At 35.5% G+C, this 12,438-nt stretch overlaps 1 protein-coding gene across 6 annotated transcripts in view; it reads right to left on the reverse strand.

Moving 5' to 3' along the window:
* Nucleotides 1-12,438, reverse strand: part of PLA2G4A (phospholipase A2 group IVA) — a 157,836-nt gene that overhangs the window by 48,135 nt on the left and 97,263 nt on the right. For all 6 annotated transcript variants that reach the window (XM_081491325.1, XM_081491321.1, XM_081491324.1 and 3 more), the window contains 2 exons: nucleotides 4,684-4,906; nucleotides 3,694-3,808 (listed from right to left, as the gene is read on the reverse strand). In XM_081491325.1, coding sequence (XP_081347451.1) covers nucleotides 3,694-3,808; nucleotides 4,684-4,906 — 338 coding nt within the window. The remainder of the gene's footprint in view (nucleotides 1-3,693; nucleotides 3,809-4,683; nucleotides 4,907-12,438) is intronic.

Here is a 12,438-nt window from a genome sequence, read left to right on the forward strand (position 1 = left end):
ACTTCTGTAAGCTAAGATAACTGGGATCTTTGACTTTTTATAATATAATTCAAATAATATTTTAACTTTTTTCCTGAATAGCCAATCCATTTTAATCTAAGCAAATTTTAAAGGCATAAAGTATAGACATGTCTCTTTTTTTTTCCCACAACTCAAGCTCTTTGAACATTCATAACACGCCGCTTTTAATGTCTTATCTGCGTACAAGATCCACATAACTAATGCTTCATGGTTTTGTCCAACTCTGTTGGAAGAAACTGCTTCAATCTCCTTATCATAGGAGCTTAACAATGAAGGTTAATGGGGTTTGTCTTATCTCGGTAACAATATCTCAGTTAGGCAGCTGGCCCAAATCAGGCACGTTCATGTTGAAAGACTACTAATTGAACATAAAGTAGCCTTTTCCTACTCTAGATGAATCAAAAATATTCACTTGCTAAAATATTTTTCATTCTCTAATTATTTTACTGAGATTTTCTCTTGAGAATGGCCACTGGCTGGAAGTACAGAATAAAGAGTCAACTGTGAAAATGCCTTAAGAATCATAACAGTAACAACAAAATTATTACATTTTAATATCTCTTTTTCATATTCAGTATTATCCATATGTCATTAAATTGTCTTAATAGCTCTGTAAGATAAAACTGATTTATTAATATCCTTTTTAATAATGAAAATAAGAATCAGAGAGATTAAGAGACCCACTTAAGGTGTATATTTACCAACCAATTTCCAAGCATTCCAAGACTTCACAAGACACCAACTAAAGGAAAACAAACAAACAAAACAACAACAACAACAAAAACAATTTATCATGGCCTTTTCTCTTCATATATGATAGAATGTGAATCCAGAGAAGTTCTAGACGTACAAGCTAGATTTAGAAATGGCAAAGGAACCAGAGATCAAATTGCCAACATCTGTTGGATCATAGAAAAAAAAGAGAATTGTAGAAAAACACCTACTTCTGCTTCATTGACTACACTAAAGCTTTTGATAGTGTGGATCACAAAAACCATGGAAAATTCTTAAAGAGATGGGAATACTAGACCACCTTACCTGCCTCCTAAGAAACTTGTATGCAGGTCAAGAAGCAACAGTTAGAACCAGACACAGAACAACAGACTGGTTGCAAATTGGGAAAGGAGTATGTCAAGGCTGTATATTGTCAACCTGCTTATTTAACTTATATGCAGAATACATCATGCAAAATGATGGGCTGGATGAAGCACAAGCTGGAATCAAGATTTCCAGGAGATATATCAATGAACTCAAAATGCAGATGACATCCCCCTAACAGCAGAAAGCAAAGAGGAACTGAAGAACCTCTTGATGAAGGGGAAAGGGAGAGTAAAAAAACTGGCTTAAACTCAATATTCAAAAAACTAAGATCATGGCATCTGGTCCCATCACTTCATGGCAAATAGATGGGGAAACAATGGAAACAGTGACAGACTTCATTTTCTCAGGCTCCAAAATCACTGCAGATGGTGACTGCAGCCATGAAATTAAAAGATGCTTGCTCCTTGGAAGAAAAACTATGACAAATCTAGACAGCATATTAAAAAGCAGAGACATTACTTTGCCAACAAAGGTCCAACTAGTCAAAGCTATGGTTTTTCCAGTAGTCATGTATGGATGTGAGAATTGAACCACACAGAAGGCTGAGTGCTGAAGAACTGATGCTTTTGAACTGTGGTGTTGGAGAAGACTCTTGATCTCCTCGGACTGCAAGGAGATCCAACCAGTCAATCCTAATGGAAATCAACCCTGAATATTCATTGGAAGGACTGATGCTGAAGCTGAAGCTCCAATACTTTGGCCACCTTATATGAAGAGCCAACTCATTGGAAAAGACTCTGATACTGGGAAAGATTGAAGGCAGGAGGAGAAGGGGACAAAAGAGGACGAGATGGTTGGATGGCATCACTGACTCAATGGACATGAGTTTGAGCAAGTTCCGGGAGACAGTGAAGGACAGGGAAGCCTGGCATGCTGCAGTCCATGGGGTTGCCAAGAGTTGGACATGACTGAAAAACTGACAACAACAATGATTTCTTTCACAAAATGTGGTTCCTTATTACTGCTGAGTATGCCATGATTATCCTAGAATCCTAGGATATCCTAGAATAAAGTTAAATGTCTTAATCCCTATATGACAACTAAATTTGCTTTCATATACAAATTCCATTCATCTTTAAAATCCAGACCTCTAACTTTTCTCATACAGTTTTCACAGCAGATTCCAAATTGTTAAGATTTACTGAAACTTCATTTGGGCTTACAATTAAGTTCTTTACATACTTTATCTCATTTATTTAGCAAAAACTATGAGAATCTCATCTTCACTTTAACAGATGAGGAAACAGGCTAAAAGATTTCACATAGTTTGGCCAAGGAAACAGTGCATAGTACCATTCTGTTCTTCTTTTGCCTTAACTTCTTTAATAACTGCTGTAAATTTCTCAAACAGATTGCTAGGTCTTAGAGGAAGAGGGTAGCATACTGTGGAGGGGAGGAGAGTTCCTACTTCATGCCTGGAGCACTACATTCTACATCATCAGCAATCAGAGAAATCAATATTTTCATAAAAAGAACAAAGTATTTCAAGACCAATTCTTAGCTCTTCTACTTACTTTGTATGTGGCAATCATTGAATCTTTCTGAAATTGTGTTTTTTCTTCTTTGAAACAATGCTGAATACATCTCCCTCCCTCCCTAGGTTATAGTTAACATTGAATAAGATAATAAATATGATAAGTGCTTTCTGAACCATATGCATGAGAAACATTTTAGTCAAGATAATTAATAAACACTTGTTGAATGAATGATTTCCAGGTGTACTGCTTTTATAACTATTCCAAATCTTGCTTGAGGGTAGTTAGTTGAAGAAAAAGTGAGACTTGGAAAAAATGCAAAAGAATTCTAGATATAAATCTAGAATTAATTCCATGTCATTCACAATGATTTTTTTAAGTTCATGATGTGACTAATGTCACTGAGATACTTTTCCTAAAAATATAATGAACCCTACCAGCCACAGTCATAGATGCTACCACACTGCAAACTAGGACTAACGGTGGCCCCCAGAAAGAAGTGGAGAGTCATGTATTTTGAGGGCACCCACCAAGAAGCAGAGCTACAGAAGAAATAAATGTTCATATCTGAGACTTAACAGAATGAGGCATTTTATTCACCATCTGTCACAAATATAGACTGGTACTTTTAAGGTGCTAAATTATAAAAATTAGAACAGAGTTTTAAATGACAAATATATGTCCTGTTACCCAATTTAATGAACAGATAAGCAGCAAGCAAAAAGATATGCATTGCCTAAAACAGGCAAGCTACATTGTTAAAAATCCTTGACAAATGGATAATTAAGATTGAATCTTGACTACATTCATGATTTACTTTTTTATATCTCCTTTCCCACTGATTTGAATGAAGATATATTAGTAACTAGTTTCATATGACATCTCTGCTGCTGCTGCTGCTAAGTCGCTTCAGTCGTGTCCGACAGCCAGAAAATTATCTAGTATAAAATATTCTTAGATTTTCAAATGTTTTTATGCTACAGAAAATATATTAAAATAAGCAACTAAAATTGCTGATGATCTTCCTCTAAAGAAAATCATTAAGAACCACAGCTTCAAGTTTCCAGGAAATGTTTTGCAAGAGGAAATTCCATACCTGCAAACATCAGCTCTGAGACATCGGGTTTGACATGGAGACAGGTGAAAAGAGGCAAAGGGCACTGTCCAGTATTGACTTTTTCCTTCAAACTACTCAAGGTAGCGTTCATTCTCTGTCCACAGAAGAAAGAAAAGGTTTTACATATACAAACTTTTACAGATAAGAAAAAAAACTACGCGAAATAGTGCTTCCAATCAAGACCCTTAAAACTTTTGTGATAAAAACTAGCCTTATTATTATCTAGAAATCTCTGATCTTGAAAAAAAAATAAAAGCTCACTGGAAGTAATTATCTTCATTCCAAAAAACAACCATAAGTCTGGGGACTATGTTGACATTTGAACTGGAAAATGGTTTGGCAGCGATGGAGACCAGAAGGAATTTAGCCCCCAGATTCTCTGGCACAGGCTCCACCCGCCTACTTTATCTTCAGATAAAATATCACCCTATGGTCATGTGTCAAATGTGTTTCTTCCATGTGATTCATTCCTTTTTTTCTGGCTTTCTCCAGGCAATCTCCATTCTTCCTCTGCCACTTAAATATTATTCGTATTCACGTCTTTATCTAAACAGATAGCTACTTGGGAAGAATGAGCAGTTGAAGGTTAAAATGTGTAGCTTTCTAAAGTAAAAGGATACAAAAATATTTCCCTATACATCAAAACTGACACATGGCAAGTCCCCTGAAAGTCCAGGGCTTAGGACTCATTCAAACTGCCGAGAGTGTGGGTTCTATCCCTGGCTGGGGAACTAATCCCATAAGCCAAGCAGTGCAGCCAACAACATATAATTGACACACATAGCTAGAAAAAATTAGTAGGCACAATTGTAGCATGAAATGTGGAAGAGTTATATTTGGCAGGGAGTATGTACTCAGTTTATAGGATAATGCACTTTTACAAAAATGCATCACATTTTGTTTTATTTAAAAACATGATATACATGGTCTTCTTGTATTAAAAGGATTGTAGACTGAGACAGAGCTTACATTGTGAATTAGTGTTTCTCCTATTAACATCCCAAAGATATCAGTAAAGGTGACAGGTTGTCCAGAACTTTTTTTCCTCCATAAAGACTCAACATATCTTTTAATTTTCTGTGGTGTGAGAAGCAAAAGAGGGTTGTGGCTGACATTTTTCATTAGCTCTTTGTTAATCTCCTCTGGCCCTTTCTCTGGAAAATCAGGGTGAGAATATAAGGTTGACATATACCTGTAAAGAAAACAAAAGATAATCAGTAAAGATAAAGGGCATCACATAGTAAGCAGTCTCCAAAGAAAGCAGGCATCTCTGCTATCACACAAAAAAAGACTAATGGAAGTAGCTGATTAACTGATCTTCTGATTGAAGATATTAACTCATTTAAGAAAAGAATGCATCAATCAGAAAATAGCTGGTCTACAATAGACGTAAAGGGGAGGTCTCAGAGGAAACACTGGATTTCCCTTGCATAGTCCAGAGGAGAGAATGCCTACTGGGCCAACTCTCCACTCTCTATTCTCCAGGAATGGGCATCCCTATCTGACCATCAGACACTGATGACACAACACATTGAGAGCCATGTGAATAAATGGACTTTTTTGGATATAATTGGCTTCCCTGGTGGCTCAGACAGTAAAGAACTTGCCTGTAATGCAGGAAACCTGGATTCGATCTCTGGGTCAGGAAGATTCCCTGGAGAAGGAAATGGTAAACCACTCCAGTACTCTTGCCTAGATAATTCCATGAACAGAGGAGCCTGGTGGGCTATAGTCTATGGGTTCCCAAAGAGTTGGTCATGACTGAGTGATTAACACTTCACTTTCTTTTTTTCCTGTATATAATACTAGCCAAGCAATCTGATAATTTCACTTTCCATGGTGATTATCTATAGGTAGAGAATGTGCAATCCAGACTACTGTGAATGCCTAATTCTCCTGATACATGTGGCTTTTGTTTTAATTGCCCATTGGCCAATGAGACAAAAATCCCATCTTGCCAACTGTAAATCTCAGAATTTCTGAGCATACAAATCTAATGGTGAAATCCTAGAGAGAATAATGCTGTCAGGTAAATGCTTTCTTGTGAAGATTCTGGCACCAGCCATTTGGCCACTTAAGGTGATGCTGGAAATCAACATGTAGCTTAGTATTTGATACTGAGATGATAAATGAAGTTACAATCTTCTTGGAAACCAGTATCTTTACTACTGTAGCTCTCATACTAAATATTAATTATTAGTTTTCTTAACTGTCTCCCTTAATTAGTTGTGATCACCATCAGGGAAAACTTTACTTATTTATATCTGTTTTTATCTCAATGATTAGCCAATGCCTAGTATATGACAAGCATGGTGTTTTGAACTGTTGAACTGAGAGCACAAAATAATGAAATATTCCAACACTTCATCCAACCAAAGAGAATATAGTGAATATATTTAAATCTCCTGTTTCCTTATATTCAAGTCAAATTGCCACCACAGTGATTTATCTTCCCTTCATGCAGGGGAGAAAACTAACTCCAGTATGTTCTAGGCCTGAGCAGGCTAATTGCTCATAAGCTATTGTCTTGAAGACTTGTGAAAGCTTTCAATTCTTCTTTTTTAAAGATAAGCAGAGGATTGGTGAATGTAAATAACATGTTCACAGTTCCCCAATTAATAACAAAAGAACTTAAACTTAAATTTGTCCTCTCCCCTGATAGGTTTTATTTCTTAAAAAACCTTTAAAATGATTTCAGGTCTTAGAGACCAAATGATTCCCACTACACAATGAATTGGAGTTATTTAGAGTTATTCAGAGTTATTTAGAGACAAACTGAGACTAACTATAACTTAACAAATGGAGAGTGATTATAGACCAAAAATGGAACATATGCTCTGCAAAAAAATTAAAAATTCTTAAAAGATCTTTATTACACAAACTGGATTCTTAACATTTCTCATAACATGCAATAGTATCACTGACTCATGGACATGAATCTGAGCAAAATCGAGGAGATAGTGAAGGGCAGGGGAGCCTGGCATGCTGCAGTCCATGGGGTCACAAAGAGTCAGACACAACTTAGAGACTGAACACAAAAACAACAAAGATAAATCAAACAGGCTTACTCTGAACTCAAGCCTGGTATAATCAACAAATATCTTCTAAAAATATAGCTGACGTTGCTAGAAAGATGGAGAGTCCATTCATTTCTATAGATACTCCAAGGTCTACTACATGATTCATCTATATGAACAAAGATCCAATTCTGGACCACTTCATACTTTTCAATAAATGCACATATTGGTGTAATGATACTGGTTTACATTTAAAAATACAATAAAAATGGAAAAATAAAAATTCTCTCTGAGTCTCTAAGTGATTAGTTCTGGAACTATTCATGTGTTTCATCCTTTATGATAACATTAAGAAATTACTTACTGGTCTTACTTATTATCAAAAATAAGTTCTACATCCATGGACCACTGGCTTGCCCTTAACTTATAAAACATGTATATTATATAACTATGCATAGTTTGGATTTAGCCTTGAATTCTAGAAAACTTAAATCCAAGCCTATGTCTCATGCATCCCAAAGCTACAGGTTATAGCATGAATTTTTAATTTATAGTTTTATATATGTATATATATACATATAACACACATATATTGAAACTTTTTTCCCACTTCTATCTTTATTGTATGAAATCCAGTTTTACTTTACTTGTAAAGCTACATTAAATAATTTCCTTAATGAAGCAGGATTAAAAATAAGGGAAAGAATCAAACACTTGATGTCAGTAGAAATCAATTCAGCCACAGAATAATTTTTTCAAAGGTAGGTGAAAAGGAAACAATATGATAATTCTGCTGTTGTAATAGTTCAGCAGAAAAATACAATTACTCAAATTTCATTTACATTACTTAAGATTTCTCTATATTCACTTGGTCTTTAAATGAATCAATGTATGATTTTAACAAGCACTTTAGCCTCATAAATTTCCTCCAGAAAAATCTGGAGCCTCTTTTTTTCCTTTTCTTCTTCCTTCCTCCCAGTGTTAGCCACTGGATCTAGATTGAAAATCCTTCCTCTAGGACTTTGTGCCACAATTTCAGAGGTAGGTCTTTATAAGAGGTCAAATGTATATGGATGTCAGCTCAATTCTCTGTTTTTGCTCCACGTAGAATGGCTGCAGTCCGTTTTCTGCTATCCAAAGGTTGAGGTTATCTCATTCACATGGGGAGTCTCTTTCCCCTGTCTTTCTTCCTCTCTCATGAGAAGGTTGGCTCAAGTATACAAGTCCCATGCTGCTGCTACTGCTAAGTCGCTTCAGTCGTGTCTGACTCTGTGCGATCCCATGGACGGCAGCCCACCAGGCTCCTCCGTCCCTAGGATTCTCCAGGCAAGAATACTGGAGTGGGTTGCCATTTCCTTCTCCAGTATACAAGTCCCATAGAAAGACATAAAGACTAGACACCTCAACCATTTCCACTGGAGCTAATGTCCTCTGCTTGTTCAGTATTTATAAGCCTATTTCCCTTAGAATTAACAAGTGTGAATTGGATAGACATTTGATGGCATCATTGCAGTGACATCTATGATTTGAATTTTTGCTTTGGTGATGGCTAAAAATGGAATAGAAGGCAATGGTCAATTTTCCTTAAATAACTTTTTTTTTAACTTTTGTATTCACCTTTATGTTTTTCAACATATTTATATGATGGGACGCCTTATTCTCTCCATATGAATGCATTTTAGGCTAAATACAAATTAAAAAAAAAAAACTTAAAATTATTCCAGAGAGCAAGGAATTCTCAGCTCAATTCCTGATGCAAATCACAGAGTCAATGTTTTAAAATATTAGTGCCTGGTGCCTCAGGACCTTCCTAATCATAATCTTCAGGGATAAAGATTTAGAATTTCTATGCTTAAAAAAGTTCCAGAAGTAATTCTCATATGCAACTAATGCTGCTCATGTCTTAACAAGGCCCTCAACACTGTGAAGCAAATATCCTGAAACCCTAGAGAAATTCTTAGATTAATTTTTCCCCAAAATGCAATTACTTATGCAAATCTTCATTTAGTCATTAAATATGTGACAACTGGGAGAGGTCCATTAGCATACAAAATAAGCATATTCCCCACCTCAAACCACATATTTTTTCTAACATAATCTTCATCTTTTAGTCTATCATTTCTTATGGGTCAATTTCTATTAAAATTGGCTCATTTTTCAATATCCCACAAATTCTTCAGACTGTTAAACTGAAAGTTTTCATTCTTGAATTCCATTTTATAGCTTCAAATCATATGTATTCAATGCATATACAATGGAATATTATTCAAGCTATAAAAAGGGATGAAATTGGGTCATTTGTAGAGACATGGAGGGCCCTGGAGCCTGTCACACTGAGTGAAGTAAGTCAAAAGAGAAAAACAAGTATCATATATTAATGTATATATGTCAAATCTAAAAAAATGGTATTGAAGATTTTATTCGTAGATCATAAATAAAGATACAGACATAGAGAGTAAACATAGGGACACCAAGTGAAGTAAGGAAGGGTTGGGATAAATCGGGAGATTGAGACTGACATACATACATTATTGATAGAATGCATAAAATAGATAACCAAGGAGAATCTACTGTGTAGCACAGGGAACTCTGCTCAATGCTCAGGGCTGACCTGAAATAGGAAAGAAATCCAAAAAAAAAAAAAAAGAGGGAATATATGTATACAAATAGGTGGTTCACTTTGCTGTACAGCAAAACTAACACCACATTGTAAAGCAACTCTGCTCCAATAAAAATTAATTTATTAATAAAAAAAGGAGAAAAAAATCAACAGCCCTTTGATCCTCCAAATGAACAGCTGTGCTGAGGGAGAGCTCTGTGTTCACTAAGAGGATACATGGTTACTGTCACTAGTTCACTCAGGCCAGTTCTGGTTGGCTAATGCTCCTATTTAATGAATAACAATCATCCAAAAATAATTTCAGAAATAATTACTATAAAGGTAGCAGCAATTACAAGAGAAGCTTTTGTCTTACATAAAGTTCTCTTCTATGATCACAGAAAACATTATGGGAGGTCCCAGCCTTCTCCAGATATTTCCATATTACCTAACTTGTGCCAGGGGATGGTCATGTATCAGCAGAATATAAAAACATACACAAGAGTGCAATTTGTTTTTCCAAGTCTTTTGGAATCCCTTCGTTTGAACTCTACCTTTTCAGCTATACTTTTCAAAAGAAAATTGTTAATATGAATCATCCTGGCCACTTTTTCTTTTGTCTCAAGAAGTATGTCTTCTCTATGGTTGACAGCTTTTTATCTTGTCCCTATCCTGTCTCTGCCCAAATCTTTTTCTATCCATGATCCATCTGTTTCTTTATCTTTCATCTATCCCTTTACTATTTCCTTTACCTCAGACTTCTACAATAACACTCTAGTCTCTTTTATTCTGAAAACAAAACAAAAACATTTCCTGGGTCCTATATTCCCCTTCTTGAGATAGTAAGTGGCTCTTACTAAGGTTCACATTCCTACTTTTTCTCCTTTCATATTCTATCCATTTCTTATTGGTAATTTCATGATCAAAGGTGCCCTTCATTTACTTTATCTAGTAATTTTTGCTAAAACCATGAAAACTCTAAACCCAGTTCTAAGTGAAGCTTCTCACAGATTTTTGCTCTATTAAAATATCCACTACTTGTGAAGCACTCCCCACCCTTGGCTACTTTGCACTGTCTGTTAAAGTTTGCTTTCTTCTTTTTTTTTGGCCCACTAACTTTTTGGATGTTTTGGAGATCTACAAATGAAATGACTGATGATAATAACTGAAGTGATAGAAGGTGGTGAAATTACCAAGAGAAGATGCATACATATAATAGAACAAAAAGGAGGTCCTGGAGAAAAGTTCATTTTAAGGAGAAAAGTAGTAGAAGTAGAAAAGATAACAGTGAAGAGAGAGCAATCAGAGAGGATGGTGGGGGAGGCAAGGTAGGTGGGATGTGAAAGAGGGACAATTCAATGTGTGAAATGTCTCACTCCCAACCTCATCCTCCCAGACTCTCTGCAAAAGTCAAGGAGAATAAGAACTTCAAAAGACACCATCATATTTGGAAATTATGTGGTCTCCAGGTCAAAAAGGATTGTAAGAATTTTAGGAGTGCATGCATGTGCATGCTCAGTTACTTCATTCATGTCTGACTCTTTGCAACCCTATGGGTTGCAGCCCACCAGGCTCCTCTGTTCATGGGATTCTCCAGGCAAGAATACTGGAGTGGGTTTCCATGCCCTTCTCTGGGGAATCTTCCCAACCTAGAGATCAAACCCACATCTCTTGCGTCTCCTCCACTGCAGATAGATTCTTTACCTATTGAGCCATCTGGGAAGCCCTTAGGTGTACATGGCCTTTAAGAAAACAGAATAAATAAAAGAAGGCTAATCTGAGAAAATCAGACACTGATGGATAGAGCAGAAATGTTGTATATATAAAAAGGTGACCTACAATATTTAAATGATTGGGCTGTAATATTTAAAATTCCCTTGATTATTCTTTTTTCAGAACCCTGACAGAGGATTTTAGACGTGTCCCTAAATTTATAACCAAAGCAATGACTGCAGCTCTAAGTAAGCCAAAATATACACCATTACACCCACTGAAGGTCTGGTCTTTCATTATTAGATGAGTTTAAGAAGACAAGTTTCTTGCAATGTATTAGTCAGTGCTGGACCACAGGGATCTAAAAAAAATAATGAATAGATAAAGAAAATTATCTGAAGAGTAATAATAAAATGCTTGAGTAGGTGAAGTTTATCTAAGGGTCCAAGTTTTTCCATCATCTTCATATTACTCATTAAACAGGCAGGTGCCTGCTCTTTCCTTCAAGGGAAGGAATAATGATGGGCTACACCCTTCTTTCAAAAGAGATAAATCATGTTGAGGGGACAGACAAAATAGATGGCAATCATGGTTCTAGATTCTTGTTTTTCAGCTAAAGAATCTGGTTCAAAATATTTAAGAAACTATAGATTCTTTAAATGTGACTCTCTAGGTAGAATAGATAGCTGTACAAGAGAATGTTACGGTTGAGTTGAAAGAATCCAGAATAGGGGATGGAAACCCTGAGTTTCTATGTTGGCTCTGCTATGATTTGGACAAATCACTTGACTTCTGAGTCATATTTTCTTTGCTTGAAAAACGAAGAAGCTCATAGCCAACTCACGGGCTGAGAAGATACAGAAATTTTAAAATACAGACATACATAATACATATTATTACATATATATTGTAATTATATAATATATACTTATATAATACTTATGTTATATAATTACATACAATACAATATTATAAAAGATAAGTTTTACCACAGGCTGAATGACTAAAAGGCCTTGTAAACCATTCTGTACTAGGTGATACTTTTATTTGAGACAGCTAAGCAAGACACTTGATTTTCAATGTGCTTGTGTGAGGTAAGCAAGCCAAAAGGTACAAAATATCATCTTTGAAAATGTTTTACAAATATATTCTTGAAAAGACAGACCTACAGTATACAAATATTTACAAATATTATACATACTGATGCCTTAACTCTATCCAAATTCAACTGAACTTAGATATATTTAATGGATTAATTTCATAATTAGTCAGATATAAATCACTGAAATGTATTGCATTTATTCATTCAAAAGCTGTTTTCCTTCTTCTGTATACTAAAGTATCTTGCATTTCACTCTATTTGCCCTAAAGAAGAAAATGAATACCTAGTGAATC

This window comes from Giraffa tippelskirchi, chromosome 5, assembly GCF_054371585.1.
Source record: "Giraffa tippelskirchi isolate mGirTip1 chromosome 5, T2T-mGirTip1v1.2.pri, whole genome shotgun sequence".
NCBI lineage: Eukaryota > Metazoa > Chordata > Mammalia > Artiodactyla > Giraffidae > Giraffa > Giraffa tippelskirchi.